This window comes from Lissotriton vulgaris, chromosome 6 (genome assembly GCF_964263255.1).
Source record: "Lissotriton vulgaris chromosome 6, aLisVul1.2, whole genome shotgun sequence".
Classification (NCBI taxonomy): domain Eukaryota; kingdom Metazoa; phylum Chordata; class Amphibia; order Caudata; family Salamandridae; genus Lissotriton; species Lissotriton vulgaris.
Window position 1 is genome coordinate 190,877,501 of NC_141694.1, and position 21,488 is coordinate 190,898,988.

The following is a 21,488-nucleotide window of genomic DNA, read 5'->3' on the forward strand; positions in this document are numbered from 1 at the left end:
GAAAGAAATCGCCTCAGCCTCCAAAGTAGGCTCAGGCGAGATCCTCACCATATAGCAGGCTCTATGAATCAGCACTATTCCCCCCCCTTTTGGACCCACCCTGTCGCAGTTAGCAACCAAGTAGCCCGCGGGGACAGCCGCATTCCAATCTGGCTCGCTAACTTCAGTGGCCCAAGTTTCCATAAGGAAGACCAGGTCCGGATGTCTTGTTTGAATCAGACACTCTAGGTCATGTTTGTGTTTGACCATCGATTTGGTTAAGTAGGATGCAACTTAATACCTTTGAGCTGTTGTTAGAGGCCATTGGCGTAGTGGCTGCAGATGGAAAATAAATGTTATGTTGGATGGAAGCTTCCCTGGCCCCGTTAGCCTGGTTTGTACTACTGTCTAGGGCCTTCAGTCCACATATGTTGCACCGTGTGGGGCTGCCATTAACTGTGTCCAAATTCCATTAATAGGTAGAGCACTCACCCGTGTTTAGACTTATCAGTTCGCTTCCCGAGTAACGGAGCCCGATGAATTGGACAAGGGTTCTGGCACTGGTCGCGCTCCGGGCGCCGCCGGCATGCCCGCTGCATGGTCTCACCATCCGGTAATTTATACCGGTGAGAGGAAGTGGCTGTGAGGCAATGAGTCAGCTACTAGAATGCTGACCTCGGTTCGGGTACGCTCTGACAGACGGGCACCGAAGAAGCAAATGTGCAAACAGGCAGATAGATTTTATTTTAAAAGATGTTTCACACACAGAATTAAAACACAGAATTCAAAAAGGCACAGATTTATGAAACTCAACAAAACGGACCAGCGCTCAAGAAGCACACAACCAGCATAAACTCTACTCAACTGAAAAGAATGTTTTGTAGCACTTCTAGGCTATGTGTAACTCTGTACTGCTTTCTAGAAACAACATGGTACTCCCACTTCAACAATAGGGAATGATTCAAGCATGTGAATCTAGGACAATCCAATACTTGAGAAATGATGTTCTTGGGTTGGATGTATTTGGTAACTTTCCACTGGAAGAATACTGGGTCATTGTCATTTAGTGTGTTATGGGTAAAACAAAAAGTAATTGAAATTGGGTCTTCTAGCAACCCTTAACAGTGGATTGTCCTCCAAAGAAGCGGAGTTATAAACTTGTACCATGGCATGCAAGAATAGCACAAATACATAGCTACAGGTCTCCTGCACAGGGCAGCTGGTTCACTGGTTACAACAAATGACATATATGTTATATTTATTTGAAAATAGCAGCCAGTAACCAGTATATCCACCTTAATTAAAACATTTACCTCTGCCGGGTTATGGTAGTTTATTAGGGTAGCAGAAATGGCGTGACTAAATGGATCGCCTGCCCTGGGGCTCATGTCTTGTTTGACCAGAAGGGCCAGATCCACCAACTACAAGACAAAAAGCAAGATTAACCAAGAAGATGCAAACAATATTACTTTTCATATAAAGCAAATATTAGTAATAATGATGATCTAGAATCATCTTTGTCCTTAAGGCAACACATTTATGACCTCAAGAAGCCCTTCACGGATTCGCCACTTAAACATGGAACTTCAAATAAATTCAACTATACAATTATTGGCATGCATGTACTGAAATTCTACTATACATTAGTATCTCTGCCCTCACTATCGCTTTAATCATATTGACAGAGGCTAAATGTACGACATTTAAGTTCTACTATACTCAACTATCCGTGTCAGGCCTATTGCATTAATAGCATTGACATTCATTACATTTAATGAGATTACCATTTGCATAATCAAATTATACTATATTCTATCTCTGTCCTAACTATTACATTAATTGCATTCACTGATAGCTGGATGTAACACGCTGAAATTCCACAATGGCTACCATTTAAATTATTAGGCTATGCTTACGCCATTTAAAGTCTAACATATTCAACTACTGATATTCATTCTACTGCATTCAATAAGACAACCATTAGCTCAAAATTGGACTATATTATGTTGTCTCAGACCATCCAACAGTTGAATGAATTGCACTTGAGTGCACTGGCCACATCACACGAGGAAGCTCTTTTAGACTGTGGAGTCATTTAAGCGATGTGACCTGTAAAACATCTAAATCACTAGTTCCTTTAGTAGAATTAGGGCAGGTACTTAAGGGAGTCACGTGAATCCAGCATGTAGGCATGTGTGATCCACTGCTTTAATACAGTGACAGAATACAAAGCTTTAACCGAGCAACACTATAAACAGTCTTTACTAAGTCTTATCAAATGAAAATCCAAGAGTTACTCTACCACAGCAAAGTATCCGTAGGTGGAGCAGATCCACCTGGGGTGTCTCCAAGAAAACAGAAACTAAAACAATTCTCTACCTGATAACTTTAAAAATAACACACAATACAAATCTATCAACTTCTTTTCAGCATTATGTCTGCTTTTGTCAGATGCTAAAGAAAGTTTACAGCTAGTGCCAGTCACTGTTATTCACACCATACATAATGACAAATAGCATACAAACATAAAACAATGGCCTTGAAGAGATTTTAGCACACATGCTTCTGGAGTTCTGGGAATGGGTAAATCTTAGCGTGTGACGCGGTTACGTGTGCATGTTCTGCCTGAGTGGCAGATAAGCCTGTGCTGCTACTGCCTGCATAGGATCTTTTGTTTGTTTCAAGAGAACCGTTCAAACTACTGCCCTGTTGCACCTGTTCCCTTACTGAAGCTTGTACTTGCTGCCTGTGCTGTATCTACTGTATTTATCAGGAAACCTTTTACAGCTACCTGCGCACGGGAGTGAGAGGGAAGTTTGTACCAAAGAGGTCAATCCTGTATCTATACTCGTTCAGATGATCCCGCGCTGTACTTCGTCTGTGTGTGAAGGAAGCTTGCACAGGTGATGCATATCCTGTGTCTCTTCTGGGTTTCAGGAAGGCTTGCACTGATGGTCCCAGTGCTGTACTTCATCTGTGTTTGAGGGAAGCTTGCACAGGTGATGCCCATCCTGTGTCTCTGTACTGGTGACCCCGGTGCTGTGCTTTCTCCATGTGTGAGGAAAGCTTGCACCAGTGATGCCAATCCTGTGTCTCTCCCTGCCTGAGGAGGTCTGTACTGATGACCCCAGTGCTGTACTTTCTCCATGTGTGAGGGAAGCTTGCAGCAGTGATGCCAATCCTGTGTCTCTTCTGGGTTTCAGGAAGGCTTGCACTGATGGTCCCGGTGCTGTACTTCGTCTGTCTCTGAGGGAAGCTTGCACCAATGATGCCAATCCTGTGTGTCTCTCTCTGTCTGAGGAAGGCTTATACTGATGACCCCGGTGCTGTACTTTCTCAGTGTTTGAGGGAAGCTTGCACCAGTGTTGCCAATCCTGTGTCTCTCTCTGACAAAAGAAGGCTTATACTGATGACCCCAGTGCTCTACTTTCTCCATGCGTGAGGGAAGCTTGCACCAGTGATGCCAATCCTGTGTCTCTCCCTGCCTGAGGAGGTCTGTACTGATGACCCTGGTGCTGTACTTTCTCCATGTGTGAGAGAAGCTTGCACCAGTGATACCAGTCCTGTGTCTCTTCTGGGTTTCAGGAAGGCTTGTTCTGATGATCCCGGTGCTGTACTTCGTCTGTCTCTGAGGGAAGCTTGCACCAGTGATGCCAATCCTGTGACTCTCTCTGTCTGAGGAAGGTCTGTACTCATGATCCCAGTGCTGTACTTTCTCCATGTGTGAGGGAAGCTTGCAACCGTGATGCCAATTCTGTGTCTCTCCCTGCCTGAGGAGGTCTGTACTGATGACCCCGGTGCTGTACTTTCTTCATGTGTGAGGGGAGCTTGCACCAGTGATGCCAATCATGTGTCTCTTCTGGGTTTCAGGAAGGCTTGCACTGATGGTCCCGGTGCTGTACTTCGTCTGTCTCTGAGGGAAGCTTGCACCAATGATGCCAATCCTGTGTCTCTCTCTGACAAAAGAAGGCTTATACTGATGACCCCAGTGCTCTACTTTCTCCATGCGTGAGGGAAGCTTGCACCAGTGATGCCAATCCTGTGTCTCTCCCTGCCTGAGGAGGTCTGTACTGATGACCCTGGTGCTGTACTTTCTCCATGTGTGAGAGAAGCTTGCACCAGTGATACCAGTCCTGTGTCTCTTCTGGGTTTCAGGAAGGCTTGTTCTGATGATCCCGGTGCTGTACTTCGTCTGTCTCTGAGGGAAGCTTGCACCAGTGATGCCAATCCTGTGACTCTCTCTGTCTGAGGAAGGTCTGTACTCATGATCCCAGTGCTGTACTTTCTCCATGTGTGAGGGAAGCTTGCAACCGTGATGCCAATTCTGTGTCTCTCCCTGCCTGAGGAGGTCTGTACTGATGACCCCGGTGCTGTACTTTCTTCATGTGTGAGGGAAGCTTGCACCAGTGATGCCAATCATGTGTCTCTTCTGGGTTTCAGGAAGGCTTGCACTGATGGTACTGGTGCTGTATGTCGTCTATCTCTGAGGGAAGCTTGCACCAGTGATGCCAACCCTGTGTCTCTCTCTGTCTGAGGAAGGCTTGTACTGATGAACCCAGTGATGTACTTTTTCCATGTGTGAGGGAAGCTTGAACCAGTGATGCCAATCCTGTGTCCCTCCCTGCCTGAGGAAGGTTTGTACTGATGACCACAGTGCTGTATTTTCTCCATGTGTGAGGGAAGCTGATGCCAATCCTGTGCCTCATCTTAGCCTGAGGAGAGCTTGTACTGATCCTCCCGGTGCTTTACTTCGTCTGTGTGTGAGTGAAGCTTGCATGGGTGATGCCAATCCTGTGCCTGAAGAAGCCATGCTCTGATGCTTCCTGTGCTCTAATTAATCTGTCCCTGAAGGAAGCTTGCACCAGTGATGCCAGTCCTGTGTCTCTCTCTGTCTGAGGAAGGTCTGTACTGATGATCCCGTGCTGTACTTCGTCTGTGTGTGAGGGAAGCTTGCGCCGGTGATGCCAATTCTGTGTCTCTTCTGGGTTTCAGGAAGGCTTGCACTGATGGTCCTGGTGCTGTACTTTCTCCAAGTGTGAGGGAAGCTTGTAACAGTGATGCCAATCCTGTGTCCGTCCCTGCCTGAGGAAGGTTTGTACTGATGACACCGATGCTGTATTTTCTCCATGTGTGAGGGAAGCTAATGCCAATCCTGTGCCTCATCTTTGCCTGAGGAGAGCTTGTACTGATCCTCCCGGTGCTGTACTTCGTCTGTGTGTGAGGGAAGCTTGCACAGGTGATGCCAATCCTGTGTCTCTTCTCTGCCCGAAGAAGCCATGCTATGATGCTTCCTGTGCTCTAATTAATCTGTCCCTGAAGGAAGCTTGCACCAGTGATGCCAGTCCTGTGTCTCTCTCTGTCTGAGGAAGGCTTGCACAGATGATCCCGGTGCTGTACTTCATCTATCTCTGAGGGAAGCTTGCACCAGTGATGCCAATTCTGTGTCTCCCTCTTTCTGAGGAAGGCTTGTACTGATTATCCCAGTGCTGTACTTTCTCCATGTGTGAGGGAAGCTTAGACCAGTGATGCCAAGTGTCTCTCTCTGTCTGAGGAAGGCTTGTACTGATGATCCTAGTATTGCCAATCCTGTGTCTCTCTCTGTCTGAGGAAGGCTTATACTGATGACCCCGGTGCTGTACTTTATCTATGCGTGAGGGAAGCGTGCACCAGTGATGCCAATCCTGTGTCTCTCTGTCTGAGGAAGGCTTGTACTGATGACCCTTGTGCTGTACTTCATCTGTGTTTGAAGGAAGCTTGCACCAGTGAGGCCAATCCTGTGTCTCTCTCTGTCTGAGGAAGGCTTATACTGATGACCCTGGTGCTGTACTTTCTCCATGTGCGAGGGAAGCTTGCACCGGTGATGCCAATCCTGTGTCTCTCTGTCTGAGGAAGGCTTGTACTGATGACCCTTGTGCTGTACTTCATCTGTGTTTGAAGGAAGCTTGCACCAGTGATGCCAATCCTGTGTCTCTCTCTGTCTGAGGAAGGCTTTTACTGAAGACCCTGGTGCTGTACTTTCTCCATGTGTGAGGGAAGCTTGCACCGGTGATGCCAATCCTGTATCTCTCCCTGCCTGAGGAGGTCTGTACTGATGACCCTGGTGCTGTACTTTCTCCATGTGTGAGGGACGCTTGCACCAGTGATGCCAATCCTGTGTCTCTTCTGGGTTTCAGGAAGGCTTGCACTGATGGTACCAGTGCTATACTTCGTATGTCTCTGAGGGAAGTTTACACCAGTGATGCCAGTCCTGTGTCTCTCTCTGTCTGAGGAAGGTCTGTACTGATAACCCCGGTGCTGTACTTTCTCTATGCGTGAGGGAAGCTTGCACCAGTGATGCCAATCCTGTGTCTCTCTGTCTGAGTAAGGCTTGTACTGATGACCCTTGTGCTGTACTTCATCTGTGTTTGAAAGAAGCTTGCACCAGTGATGCCAGTCCTGTGTCTCTCTCTGTCTGAGGAAGGCTTGTACTGATGACCCCTGTGCTGTACTTTCTCCATGTGTGAGGGAAGCTTGCACCAGTGATGCCAGTCCTGTGTCTCTCTCTGCCTGAGGAGGTCTGTACTGATGACCCTGGTGCTGTACTTTCTCTATGCCAAAGGGAAGCGTGCACCAGTGATTGCAATCCTGTGTCTCTTATGGGTTATAGGAAGGCTTGCACTGATGGTACCGGTGCTGTACTTCGTCTGTTTCTGAGGGAAGCTTACACCAGTGATGCCAATCCTGTGACTCTCTCTGTCTGAGGAAGGTCTGTACTGATGGTCCCGGTGCTGTACTTCGTCTGTGTGTGAGGGAAGCTTGCGCCGGTGATGCCAATTCTGTGTCTCTTCTGGGTTTCAGGAAGGCGTGCACTGATGATACCGGTGCTGTACTTTCTCCATGTGTGAGGGAAGCTTGTAACAGTGATGCCAATCCTGTGTCTGTCCCTGCCTGAGGAAGGTTTGTACTGATGACCCCGATGCTATATTTTCTCCATGTGTGAGGGAAGCTGATGCCAATCCTGTGCTTCATCTTTGCCCGAGGAGAGCTTGTACTGATCCTCCCGGTGCTGTACTTCGTCTGTGTGTGAGGGAAGCTTGCACAGGTGATGCCAATCCTATGTCTCTCTCTGTCTGAGGAAGGCTTATACTGATGACCATGGTGCTGTACTTTCTCCATGTGTGAGGGACGCTTGCACCGGTGATGCCAATCCTGTATCTCTCCCTGCCTGAGGAAATCTGTACCGATGACCCTGGTGCTGTACGTTCTCCATGTGTGAGGGAAGCTTGCACCAGTGATGCCAATCCTGTGTCTCTTCTGGGTTTCAGGAAGGCTTGCACTGATGGTACTAGTGCTGTACTTCGTCTGTCTCTGAGGAAAGCTTACACCAATGATGCCAGTCATGTGTCTCTCTCTGTCTGAGGAAGGTCTGTACTGATGACCCCGGTGCTGTACTTTCTCTATGCGTGAGGGAAGCTTGCACCAGTGATGCCAATCCTGTCTCTCTCTCTGTCTGAGGAAGGCTTGTACTGATGGTCCTGATGCTGTACTTTCTCCGTGCGTGAGGGAAGCGTGCACCAGTGATGCCAATCCTGTCTCTCTATCTGAGGATGGCTTGTACCGATGGTCCTGGTGCTGTACTTCACCTGTGTGTGAGAGAAGCTTGCACAGCTGATGGTATTGTGCCTGTTTGTCCGAGAGTTACGCTTACGTTGTGTCCATGTGATACCTGCTTTGTGTTTTTTTACTAAGGTATTAGAAGCCCTTTCCACAATACAAATCAACAATTCGTTTTGCCAATGTACATTTATTTTTGTGCTTGTTGCCCATTCTCACTAGAATTTCATTTGTTCTCGGTGCAGTTTTCCAGGCCCTTAGATTTCATGCAATTACATTTTTTTTCAATTAATATTAAATAAACAGTCATGTTTCGAATTGAAAACTATCTTATTAAAAGTTGATTCTCTAACCTGTGCCACTGTCTCATACGCGAGATAGGCCAAAATTTCCATGGCAACAGCGTTTGGCTTTATTTCCACGAGGCTGCAATCCAGCCAGTCCCGAAACTTGGTCGGTTTCTTGGCTATCGGATTAAGAGAGAGAGAAAAATGTCACCACAGGAAAAACAAATAAGACAGAACCACAGCCAACCTTACAATAAGAACATGAATGAATACTGCAAATACTTTGACATGAGTTCCTAATCTTGAGAATGTTTAAACAGTAATTCCGATTTCAGTTTACAGAGGTAGATGTTGCTTTTCTTATTTTCTTTCACCTTGTAAATATACACAAAAAAGCACCAGGTACATTTTTATTATGCGAAAGGCGACTCAATACCCCTATGAAAAAGATTGTTAGCAAAAGGAACAAGCATTGGCAAAGCCAACAGGTTTTACGTATGACAGACCTATTTGGGGTTGTCAATGTGTTTTTTTGAGACAGTAAATAACAACAAAGCACTATGGCACTGACTGCATAATAGTGCTTTTTGTTTACTTTTGTTGTACAGCAGCCTGCGCTGCTGTGCAACATGGCTAAAAAACATTGATAGAAATAAAACAAAAAAAGTCAAGAAAAAGAGAATTAACAAAAATGGAAAGGAAAATAAAAATAAAAAGGAACGTTCCCCCATAACGGACCACTAAGAGCATCACTGTTCTGGGATATGTTTTTTCCCTCATTGCTTCCCTTTCCCAAAGCCGCCTCTGGCTGGCAAGCACTGTTTAACAGCCTATTGCTGCAATCGGGTGCTATCGCTGGAACAAATAAAAGCAACCAGGACATTTATTGGAATATTGAGAGCGGGTGGCACCGAGTCATATTGATCAGACTGCAGTCAGTGTCTGACAGTGAACATGTTAGGCCCCATCAATCAGAATACAAAAGTGAATTTTCAGAAGGGACAAGAGAAATATTTGGGCAACAAAATTGTAAGTATTCACTGTACATCCCTGAGCGCCCCCTGAAGAGGTGTGCATCCATTAGTCACCCGATCAATCAATCAATCAATCACGGCATTTATATAGCGCACTACTCACCCGGGAGGGTCTCAAGGCGCTGGGGGAGAGGGGTATGTCACTGCTCGAACAGCCAGGTCTTGAGTTGCTTCCTGAAGGAGAGGTGGTCTTGGGTACACCGAAGGTGAATGGGGAGGGAGTTTCAAGTCTTGGCTTCCAGGTAGGAGAAGGATCTTCCTCCGGCGGTGGCTCTGCGGATGCGTGGTACGGTGGCGAGTGCGTGGCTGGTTGATCGTAGCTGGCGCGCAGGCGTGTAGAAGGTCATGCGAACGTTGAGGTACTTGGGGCCCAGGTCGTGTAGAGCCTTGTGTGCGTGGGTGAGGAGTCTGAACGTGATTCTCTTGCTGACGGGGAGCCAGTGCAGTTCTCTCAGGTGTCCGGTGATGTGGCTGTGTCAGGCGATGTCCAGGATGAGTCGTGCGGAAGCGTTCTGGATGCGTTGGAGTCTTCTCTGGAGTTTGGCTGTGGTTCCGGCATAGAGGCCGTTCCCGTAGTCCAGTCGGCTGGTGACGAGTGCCTGGGTGACGGTCTTCCTGGTTTCAGTGGGGATCCATCTGAAGATCTTGCGGAGCATGCGCAGGGTGTTGAAGCACGAGGAAGAAACGGCGTTGACTTGTCTGGTCATTGACAGGAAGGAGTCCAGGATGAAGCCCAGGTTGCGTGCGTGCGTGGTCCGTTGGTTTGGGAGCGGTGCCCAGGGCTGGGGGCCACCAGGAGTCGTCCCAGGCGGAGGGTGATGATCCCAGGATGAGGACCAATAACTGAATGACTTTGTGTTCAGCAGTTTTAAATTATCTCTCTTGTCAAACTTCACAATCTGAGGCCTGACAAACCACACTATAGACTAGTTTTCAGTAATATTTTCTCACCTCCTCTTACTGATTTTCCTCCTTGTTCTGGATTCCTCTAGAATACCCCCAAATCAAATTAAAGGTAGTGCCACGGAAAACAAAGCCCAGTTATCTTCACTAAAAATCGAGTTAAGTGCAAAACGTATTTTTGTTAGTTTATAAATGCCACGTGCGTGTCTGGCACAGGTGTGCCATGCAGGTACTGCTTGAATTAGCACTGATATCAGATTAATAAAACAGACAAGGATTCTTTTTTTTCAGTTTAGTGCGAACAATGAACCAAAGGCATTGGAGTGCTTTACATGAGCAAAAGTTAAATTACTCAAGCACTCATCAATGTTTGCTCATAGGCATGGGGAAATTAAGTGATTTGCTGAGAATCACAGGATGTTGAGATGACACAGAGACTCGAACTGGGCCCCCCAGTTCTAAAGTCAGCAGCTCTGCTCATTACGCCACATTCTCTCAATGAAGACCGCAATTCCCCTCAGGTAAATTGTCAAGAAGATGAGGGCGGAGTGTAAAGCGAAGCCACATCTGACAGTTTTGATTAATATTGTGTGGTTCATTTCCTGCATTAACCCCTCCCATGCTCATGACGGAGCCGCTCCGTCATGAGCATCGGCTGAGCTGTGCTCATGACGGAGCGGTTCCGTCATAGCCCTGCCGCCGCGCTTGCGCGGCGCTGATTTCGTGCCCGCGCGTGTTCTATTGGGCGGGCGGGGCCATGACGGAACCGCTCCGTCATGAGCACAGCGCAACCGCGGCTCATGATGGAGCGGCTCCGTCACGAGCATGCGAGCGCTACTCGGCCCCCCCTGCCCCCCAGCGCTGCGGCGGAATTGCCGCCGCAGCGAAGGGGTTAAGTGTGAATAGAAAAAAAACATTCTGTCTGTGCACATATGTTTATGACACCTGTTTGTTTCCTTTTCTGTTAACATGGTTATTTCAAAGCTAGGAAGTAAGGTGAGGGAGGAGTGAGGCGTTTGGAAAACAATGAACAGCGGGGGGAAATGGACAACAAACACTAGTGAAAGGGATCAGTAACAGTGAGAGGGCGGGGGTAAAGGAGAGAGACGTCTTAAAAAAACAGCTACGTAGATAATATGAAATTGTCAAACACACTTGCTAAGAAAGAAAAAAGTAGGTCGAAAAAAGCGGATGAAAAGGAGTATTTGGGCCAAACTCAGATAAGAAAAACACATGAAGAACAACAGGAATTAGCATGCTACAACAAACGGAAACCGAGGAAAACAAAGTGGCAAAAACACAAACTAATGAAATGTAAGGGCAGGCTGTAAGCCCCTTTAAAGATTTATATTAATTACAAGAGATTTCACAGCAGGCGAAACCTAAACATCATTGTTTTTAAGGGAGGGAGAAGGTCACACATCAAGCAGATACCCATGATCTAGAATAAAAAAGTTTTGTGCCTACCAAAACAAATATTAAATGTATAACAGAGGTTAAAGATTTCTGACTGTGTGACTTGGCCGACAGAAAATAACATTTCACCACAAAGGAACGACTTTGTAGCCACAACACCTTTCAGGGGACGTTTTGCTGCAAATTTAATCATGAATCTCACAACTCAAAGGGCAAATTATGAGCTGTGCAAATTGTGGGAGGAGATTTTGGAAATCTACTGTCATGGGAAATTAGGCACTGGAGTGCCTCCAATCTCGGATGTTGCAAGACGGTTTGCAGCCACTGGGGGTACTGAAGGCAAAATGGGAAGCGAGCATAGGGCACCAGATCCCGGACACGGCATGGGGACACATTTTAAAGAGGGCATGGAAGGGGAGAAGAAATGGCCGGTTCCAGCAGATACAGTTTTTCATTCTACATCGCGCTTACCTGACCCCGGGAAAGATTAGGAAATACTTCCAGGTCCACGATGCGGCATGCCCCAGATGTTTGGAACAAGAGGTGGAAATAGAACATATGCTGTGGCTTTGTCTGTCTATTGGGGAATATTGGGCAGATGTGGGGGACCTTCTAGACGCCATAACTGATCGACACCTAGACTACGACATGGCTACCTGCTTGTTACACCGGTTTCCGCACACAGCCAAAATGAAAATACCCAGCAAATTTATTGATTTAGGCTTATTGTTGGCCAAACGAGAGATAACCTGGCACTGGAAGTCAAGGGTGGGACCCTCGAGCAAGCGCTGGCGTATGGAGTTCTGCAAATGGGCTGAGTGTGAGAGTGTGGTCCGGCTTCGGCAGGCTAGACACGTTGATAATGATAAGGCTTTGGAGATGGTGAGAGCTTGGGAGGCCCTGACTCAGGCCTTGCGGGATGCCCAGATAGAGGAGGAAGACGACTGAATGTTAATCGTACATGTGATCATCAAACTGTGAAACTGATATGTAACGCTTTCTGTGCTGCGGTTCCTTGAATTCTGAGCCTGTGTTTTAAATATCATGATTCTGTTATGAATTTGGTAACAGCAGACCGTAAACAGTGAGTTCAGCAAGTGCAAGTGTTTTCGTCATGTTACACCAATGGATTCACTGTGTATTTGAAGGTTTTGTTCTGAACCCTCGGGTTCCATCTTGTGCATAGCAGCCATTTTGTGGATTGCCCTTACAGTAGGCCCTCACTGTGGCAGAACAAGTATTTAAGGACATAACCTTAGCATGGGTTTGTGCTGACTCCTGCAGGACCTGGCGAAAGCTGGCCCTGTTGCTTGAGGCTAACCTTGCCAAGCCAGTTCCTGCCCTTTAGATGATCAAGATTATAGATCAGAGCACAGGACATTGTAAAGATTTACTACACACAAACGTGCCTATCTTACTTCCATCTGTTCCTGTTCCTGCCTCCACAAGCTATTTATGACATGGGCTGTGATCTTACTGTTTTGGGTTTATCCGGCCTTGTCAGCTAGAGAATGTACGCATTATGTGGACATTGTTTATGGCCTGGACTTATCTTGAAAGTGGGTTTGTCATCATACAGTGCTTTGTGTGCACGTCCTGGGAGTGACCAACAATAATGTACTTCAAAGAGAAAATGTGTAACTAGGGCATAATAAATGGTATAAAAGGTCTGTGCTGAGACCATTCAGGAGGCTGCCTCATTCAGTTGCTTTAGGTGTGACTGGGCGACGTAGCCTCACAATTAATTGTAATAAAGATGTCTTTTCATATTTCAGATTCTCTGTTGATTTCTTTGCTGCTTTTGAATGGACTACTTATTGGAAAGACCCCTGAGAAGGAGTTTGAGAATTTCTGGTACATCAGATGGCGCGACCAACGATGGGCCTCATCAAGAAGTGACTATCTGGAGGAGTAATCTTGTCAGAGGACAGAAATCTACTGGGGAAGGCAAGACAGAAATCTACTAAAAGAGGTACTCTGTGCACAGAGGTTCTGGTGGATTCTTTGTCTCTGCGGCCCAGTATATTTTTGATTTTTCTGACGTAAACTCTCCAAAAGATGTCACTCCTGACTGAGGAACCTTTTTGGCATAAGTGTTTTTTTTCTTTTTAAGAGACTGTTAGTGCAGTTAGAACTTGGCAGTTAGAATTTGGACAACTATTTGTTTGGTATAGCTTTGATAGGTTTGTATAGGTTTGTATATGCGAACAGCAATTTGTGTAGGCAGGTAATGAAGAGACTTTTCTCCATCTGCTTTAGTTGAAGTATAAGTGGGTCGCTCCCAGTCCTTAGTTCTTAGTTCTTTGGTCCTTCGGTTCTTTGAGTCCTTAGTTATTGGTTGTCCTTAGTTTGATGGGTTCTTAATTTTTGGTCCTTAGTTTATTTGAACATTGCAATATTCAAAAACCGAGGGTCTCGTACATTTGCGAGTGTATTGATAGAGATAGCCCCTTGAAGTTTGAAGCTTGGTTAGTGAGCGCAGATGCCTAATCATAGCAAATTTGGTATTTGGTTTTGTGTAAGTTGCAACAGGGATTCCCAATTGGAGGGTTCATGTCTGATACCTCCGGTTGGAACTCCAACTTATGAGCTCTATTTAGCTAAAACGCGCTGTATTGTGTGTCCTGAGTGTTTGACCCCCTTTCTGTTTGTGTATGGAGTGGGCCCAATGTGTGTTTGTTGGTTTTCTTGATGTTTTCAGTCTGTTAAGTAAAATGTTGTTTGGTTAATGTTGAGTAGAAACTTGAGTAAAGATACAGAAATGAAACATGTAATGTGCTAAGATGGGTTTGTGTTGCTCTTTAGTTTGTAGAATGAGCAATTGTGCACATATACAAAACTGCTGTTACACGCTCAAAGGATAAAATTAGGAAACACATTCAATAGATATAAATAAGGCCCCAAAAAAACGAAATTATCTATTTTTGCAAAAATAAATACATTTACAGCATTTTCCTTAGATGCACTGTATTAGATGTTCACAGGCAAACATTTCAGCTGCAGTATATTTGATAGGAATGTTCATTCAGCCAGCACTTTTCCAGTTAAACACGGGTGGAATTTTGCATCACCGTCCTTTTAAATAAATGTGGCGCAAAAATGTGACGCAGGAATGTGACGAGTTTTAAGTTAGGCATATGTGCTTAAGTTTGTGAGTTAATGCATTGAAATGATAGGCAAGGGATGCAGCGGGCTCTTATATGTAGAACAATCACAATAAGGAATAATTGGTTTTATTAGAAGAAAAAATTATTAATTATGAAAAATAATTATTAAAAATAAGTGCTACAAAAATCGTTTTTTAATATTTATAAAGCTTAGCACTCATACTATGACCTCCTAGCATTAAAATTTGTTTTAAGTTATGTTGCATCACTAAAATGACAAGCATTCGTGTGTATAATTTCCCCTTGGCATAGGCGCAAGCAAGCTCTATTTTATAAAGTAAAAGTTATTATTTTCAAATGCCTGACTCATGGGTTATGTAATAGACATTCTAGTAATGCATATTATGCAAGAAAATTGTAGGATATTCATTTTTTAATGCCCAAAATATGAAAGTCGATTTTGAGTAAAAGCACTGTTTAAACTGCATTTTGCTATCATTCAGAGTACTTTTTAAAGTGTCTCAGGTTTCAGTAAATGCATACATTTAGGTTTTGATATTTATTTGCAGGTTGTGCCTTCTTATGATTCAGTGGGTTAATGTGCCAGTACAAAGGCTTGTTTTAATATCAGGGTTGAAGGTTCTAGCTTCAGCTAGGCCTACGGAAAAGTTTGTTCATTTAAGACTGATGAAGTGTGTACCATAGGATTGCAACAAGCATTTACTCTAAAAAAAAAACTGGTATGTGTGTCATTAGGTTTTGTGAATTATTCACAGTAAATGTAGTTTAATAATCTGGGAATAGAGATAATTTTAGCGCCTAAAAAAGAGAAATTATTTTTCAAAATAGAGTGAATCATTGTAGGTTAGGAGGAATTAGTTAGGCCTTCTGGCTTTGACAGCTTCAGTGTGGCAGAAGCTGAGGGCTGAGAGAATTGCAGAGGCTGGCTCGAGTCGCGCTGCTGAGATGTTATCTTTTAGTTTCCCTGTAAACAATGGAGAAGGCTGTCATGTTGACATTTGTGACCTTTTAATTAGGACTTTGCCTCCGAGGAATGCAGAATGACCTTGCTGAACGAGCCTCTAAAGGTGGGGTTTCTGGTTTCTCCGTGAGAACATCAATAAAATGAAAGAACTTAATTTAATAGGGAAAATAAAAAAGGGGTTTCTTTGAAAGTCCAAAACATCGTGTTAAATGCTCTGCAGAACTGATACATTTGTGTCTCCACGCTAAGAAAAATAATGTTTGCTAGTTGCGTTTATTTGACAGAAAACGAAGCGTTGCATTAAGTCTTAGATAGAAAATAAGATGCAGCTCTTTTCCAAAATTTTGAAGGCTACAGGCATAAGTGAAAACGATTTGCTAATTAGGAATTATTTTTCACAGTGGAAATTATAGGTGCCAAATTAATGTGGAGTGTCAGTGTAACCATTTCTTTTAGAACGGTAAAAATAAGGTGGCTTGATGTTGCGAGGTGAACTGACAAGAGAGTAACAGTTAAGTAATGAAAATTTATTTTTGTATATGTTAAAATGTTTTTTTTTTGTGTTGTGTATTTTTCTGCTTCTGCCTACAGATCATTCATGGATTGTTCTGAGGCTGACAAGACACGTGAGTTTGGTTAGTTGAAAGGAGATGTGTTTTTGCGTAATTTCTTTGGAAAGAAATGTTCATGTTTTCGTTTGTGTATTTGGCCCTATCGTGAAATATTTTAGCTGGTCCTGTATGTTAAAAGAGAGACAGCAAAGTTATATTTGACAGCAGACTCCCACTGCCTGGTGCTCTACTGTCAAAAGGAGGGTAGGGATTTTAGACCTGACAAATTTAGACAGGCCCAAATATTGGGTTTTGGGCTGCAGATTTACAGTGCATAAAGTACATGGCCATGGTGCTGTGTGTCACCGCTTATTCACATATGCTATTGTTTTGTCTGTGCTGCTTTTTTTTGTGCTTGATATACAGCAAGTATATCTGATGGCTTGACGTGCATTTTTTTGTGTATGTTTTGTTTTATGTTGTTACTATTACAAGTTCCTCTGTGTTGTGAAGGGACCTGTATGGCGATACGTATCGTTGCACAACAGTTGGATGGATTTGGTATAATGATAAATTTCACAGATATGGTTTTCATACTGTGAGGAAGACAGGCAGCACTTTTACCAGTGCATGCCTAAATTTAGCTATAATGATATTGAAGAAAACTAAAAAGATATACAGGATCAAAGTGTGTCACCTGCTGTTAGTCATTTACTGCCCCTTCCCTTAAAGGAACAGGCAGCCCTACATTTATGTATCCTTGATTGGACCTAAGGATGGAATTATAGATCTGTGACTCAAGGTGGCCTAATTTCGATATTGCATTACTTAATCATGTTCTGTTTCCCAAATAGCATATGGCTTTGTCCCTTGAAAGGAAACCAGGTTTCATTTTTTTCTCCCTGAAGAGAGAATAGGAACATTAGTTAGGATTACCGTATATGGTGTAGTTGCCAGCGGTAGAGTTAAAATTTGTGTAACTTTGGTCTTTTGTGTATCCCCCGTACTCTTGGTGCTGTGTCACATGCCTGAGGCACCCAAGAAAACTCTTGTTCTTCCTATAGATTTTTCTTTTGTTGCCTCTCCCCTGACCGATGTCGCATCATGCTTAGTTATTGGGGATTTTAGTTGTGTCCTAGTTCCATTTCCCTATTCCATATTCCTTTCACCAGTCAGCACATTTATTAATATGGGTGTATTGTTTATGTCCACACTTCTAGACTGCAGTGATGTATCAGGGACCCCCCATGTTATGTATAATTCCCTTTTGTATGACCAGACTGGTTTTCAAGAATTTTCCTTAGGCCTACTTCAATGTTTTTTTCAGACTGACTGTCGGGGTAGTGATAGACTGGTTAACTGACCCAATATTATAGTAAGACAAGTTTTCCATCTCAATAGGAGATATCTTAAGTTTACCTTTTGAACATGACGAATTTTCAATGTCTATTTTAATTTTTCAGTTCTCTTCTGTTCCTGCTGCTTTCATTTTTGGTGGGATCAGATGTGTTCTAATCATGCAAATACCAGGACTCTCTAGTTCTTGTCTTTTTGTCTGCACATTTGATCATTAGCCTTTGTATTGCATAGTGCACTCGATGCACATTGTTTTAAAGGGACTTTTCTTCATGTCCTTGATAATCTGTATTATGCCATTACTCTATTTGAGATGTTCTAGATAAGGAATTTAGGAACACCTAGGCTTAATCATTGAGGAAAATATGTATTTACCCCATTAGACAACGCCACTGTGTGAGGACATCCATTTAGATTCCCATGGCGTATTGCCACTCCCTTGCAGATTGCAGGCCACCTGCTTGCAGTCCCCTTGTTAAAACCCATGAACTGTTTTTTGTGCTTGATTTGAAGGAAACTAACAATTGTGTTACATTTCCTATATCACTAGGTTCTGCGGGATCTTCCAGAGTCAAAGGAAGAGTGATACCCTGCAGACCTGTGATCGAGACTAAGCCCACTCCCCATCAGTGACCGCTACAGATGAATGACAGACTTCTTGGCTCTACAATTCCTGCAACCAGAAAGTCGCAAGGCTGGACAGCGATCATCAGCGTGCCGTCAATGGTACCTCCCAAGCAAGGCATTTGCTTCATCGGAAGGCGTTGCAGAAAAAAAGAGGAGCTGGTTCCTTGTTTGCCACAGAATGAGAGCTTCTTTTTGTTTGAGCTTTCTACCTGTTATGTGCTGGAAACCTCTGACAGTGTACAGTCCCTTGAGCCCTTGGCCCGAGTTTTGGCCACACACACACATCTTTTCCCTTTGCTCCGACGGAAAGGCACTACATTCTGGTGCCCATGAGAGAGCAGCTTGAGCGTCCTCTGACACTAAATAATGAGTGTTGGAGTCTGAAAGTGCTGCTGATCTTGAAAGGGTGTTTCTCGGTAGTGCTTGGATCTGCACGAGATGTTTTGTGCCCATGATCAATGAAGAGCACATAATTTGTAGTGTCTGCCACAAAGAAGAGACACTGGTGCATTGTTTTGAGACATTGAGACTTTCGAGTGAGCTGTGGGTGTTTGCCAGGAGGGCACTCCAACTAAGCAGTACTTTTTCTCATGAAAAGGCCTGAATCGAGAGGCCCAACGCGGAAGAAGACAATGGAAGCGGATTTTGATGGACAATAGAAGCCTTCCAAAGAGGCTTATAACGGACTTTGGGCACAGTTGCAAATATAGACTGAATGATTGCCTATGTAAGGGCAAAAGGATGGTCTGTGGTTCCTTGAATTCTGAACCTGTGTTTTAAATATCATGATTCTGTTATGAATTTGGTAACAGCAGACCGTAAACAGTGAGTTCAGCAAGTGCGAGTGTTTTCGTCATGTTACACCAATGGATTCACTGTGTATTTGAAGGTTTTGTTCTGAACCCTTGGGTTCCATCTTGTGCATAGCAGCCATTTTGTGGATTGCCCTTACAGTAGGCCCTCACTGTGGCAGAACAAGTATTTAAGGACATAACCTTAGCATGGGTTTGTGCTGACTCCTGAATGACCTGGCGAAAGCTGACCCTGTTGCTTGAGGCTAACCTTGCCAAGCCACTTCCTGGCCTTTAGCTGATCAAGATTATAGATCAGAGCACAGGACATTGTAAAGATTTACTACACACAAACATGCCTATCTTACTTCCATCTGTTCCTGTTCCTGCCTCCACGAGCTATTTATGACATGGGCTGTGATCTTACTGTTTTGGGTTTATCCGGCCTTGTCAGCTAGAGAATGTACGCATTATGTGGACATTGTTTATGGCCTGGACTTATCTTGAAAGTGGGTTTGTCATCATATAGTGCTTTGTGTGCACGTCCTGGGAGTGACCAACAATAATGTACTTCAAAGAGAAAATGTGTGCCTAGGGCATAATAAATGGTATAAAAGGTCTGTGCTGAGACCATTCAGGAGGCTGCCTCATTCAGTTGCTTTAGGTGTGACTGGGCGACGTAGCCTCACAATTAATTGTAATAAAGATGTCTTTTCATATTTCAGATTCTCTGTTGATTTCTTTGCTGCTTTTTAATGGACTACTTATTGGTAAGACCCCTGAGAAGGAGTTTGAGAATTTCTGGTACATCAGTGCAACTGGTACTATGTTACGATACAGACTTCTGGATATGCCCACACCACCGAGCATAAGGGGAAGGGGGTTTATGGGGGAATTAATGTTAAATTGGGGACGTGTTTACCGGATATGGATGCTGTGGTCATTGTCATATATTATATGTCGATATAAAATCCAATAAACTATGTTTTCAAAAAAAAAAGAGAGAAATTAGGCACTGGAGAAATAAATAATGCATTCTGTAAGAAATTGTGTCATTGGTTGAGGGGGGTGGAAGTCCCACACAAATAATAAACACAATCATTGTCGCGTTGAAACACAAAAGTCATAAAGTTAACCAGGGCTTCACCCTCTGGAAACTTGGCACAAAAGCAGCCAGGCTTAACTTAGAGACAATGTGTAAAGCACCCTTGTTTTTACTCCTGTCAAGAGGAACAACTTATTTAAACCATTCTCTCTACAACTTAGACTATTTTAAATCGCCTAGCAGACCAACCTACACTCGCTACATCCTCTCTTGTACTCATTATTACGGTTTAAAAATCAGAAGATCTCTGATAAAGAACACCCTTAAGGGAACCATTGGGCTTTACAGTGCCAGCCTAATGAGGAGGAGCCCAATGATGAAGCATGATACCCATCTCGGTTTGTGATGGCAATCACTTCTGATCACTCTGATCCCAGAGCCAGTTGATCAGCTCCCTTCCTGGTCCCAACTGACAGCTTCACATCTCTCCCTCTTTTATTGCCTTTTCTGGAGGAACAGCACCCTTCTTCTGCTTAACTAAGAGTTAACAGCAGAGTCATTCACTGTCATGTGACCCAGGACACTTGTTGCAGGCACCAAATGATTAGGGCAAGAAAATGCTAACTGTCTAAAAGTGTCATATTCAGAATTGTGACTTAAATTCCGATTTACCATTAAAGAGCATTTTAAATTACAATTCATTTGAGTCCATACATGAAGCGCTGCGAGGCCTTAGGGTATGTACGCGCTATATAAATATAATTTTTCATTTCATTTCATTTCATATTTCTACCTGCTTCCAATCAAAGGTTTGCATGTATTAAATTTAAGAAGATAACCGAATGTTATCCAATGGGAGCGATAGATCTTACAGTAGTGAAAAATGAATGTAGGAGTTTTTACAACCAGGAAATGTAAAACTTAAACCCATATGTCCCACTTTTTAAATACAATGCACTCTTCCCTATGCACCTTTAGGGTCTACCTAAGGGGTGACATTAGTACTTAAAATGAAGGTTTAGGCCTAGCATTTTACATTGTCTGGTTAAAATGGAAGTTTAAGACTGCAATACAGGCTGCTATGGCGGGCCTGAGACAAGTTTTACAGTGCTACTTTAGTGGGTAACACAATGAAGGCTGTAGGCCCACTAGCAGCATTTAATTCACAAGCCCTGGGCATCATGTAGAACCATATACAAAGGACTTAAACGTAAATTGCATGTGCCAATCAGGACTAGACCAATTTTACAATGTTTTAGGTAGCACACATACTTAAGCACTGGTTAGCAGTGGTAAAGTGCACAGAGTCCTACAGCCCATAATAACACATTCAGAAAACAAGAGGAGTGAAGGCAAAAATGTGGGAGAATACCCCACCATGTCAGGTCTAACACTGTATAAGACCAACCTTCTTGTGTGTGTTGTGTTTTAGTAAAATGTGGGAGGCTATTTTGGTACCAGACATTGGGTTGCAGCAGCCAATTTTCGATCCATAACATTTCAATGATGATGAGTATAGGCTGAATGACTGGTGTGAAGTGGCTGAAGTGCTGCTGACAAGATGGATTGTTTGAATTAGGATGAGGCAGCTGCTGTTTGGAAATGACAGTGTGTGTGTTATGCAAAATAACAATGGACTGGGATGTGGTTAGATTAATTACCACTGGCCAAGATGAATTCAAGTATTCCAACCATCATATTTTGTATACTTCAGTGTTCCACCTTAATTACCAGTGGCTGAGATCAATTCAAGCTTTCCATCCACCACTTTTTGTATAATGTCCTCTAGTTATAATCTGGAGGTGTTTATCTGT

General features: G+C 43.9%; 1 protein-coding gene across 2 annotated transcripts in view; it reads right to left on the minus strand.

The window, feature by feature from the left end:
• SUPT3H (SPT3 homolog, SAGA and STAGA complex component) overlaps positions 1-21,488 on the minus strand; it is a 1,963,693-nt gene that overhangs the window by 497,439 nt on the left and 1,444,766 nt on the right. For both annotated transcript variants that reach the window (XM_086926226.1, XM_086926225.1), the window contains exons 8-9: positions 7,926-8,038; positions 1,293-1,400 (exon numbers count right to left, since the gene is read on the minus strand). In XM_086926226.1, coding sequence (XP_086782352.1) covers positions 1,293-1,400; positions 7,926-8,038 — 221 coding nt within the window. The remainder of the gene's footprint in view (positions 1-1,292; positions 1,401-7,925; positions 8,039-21,488) is intronic.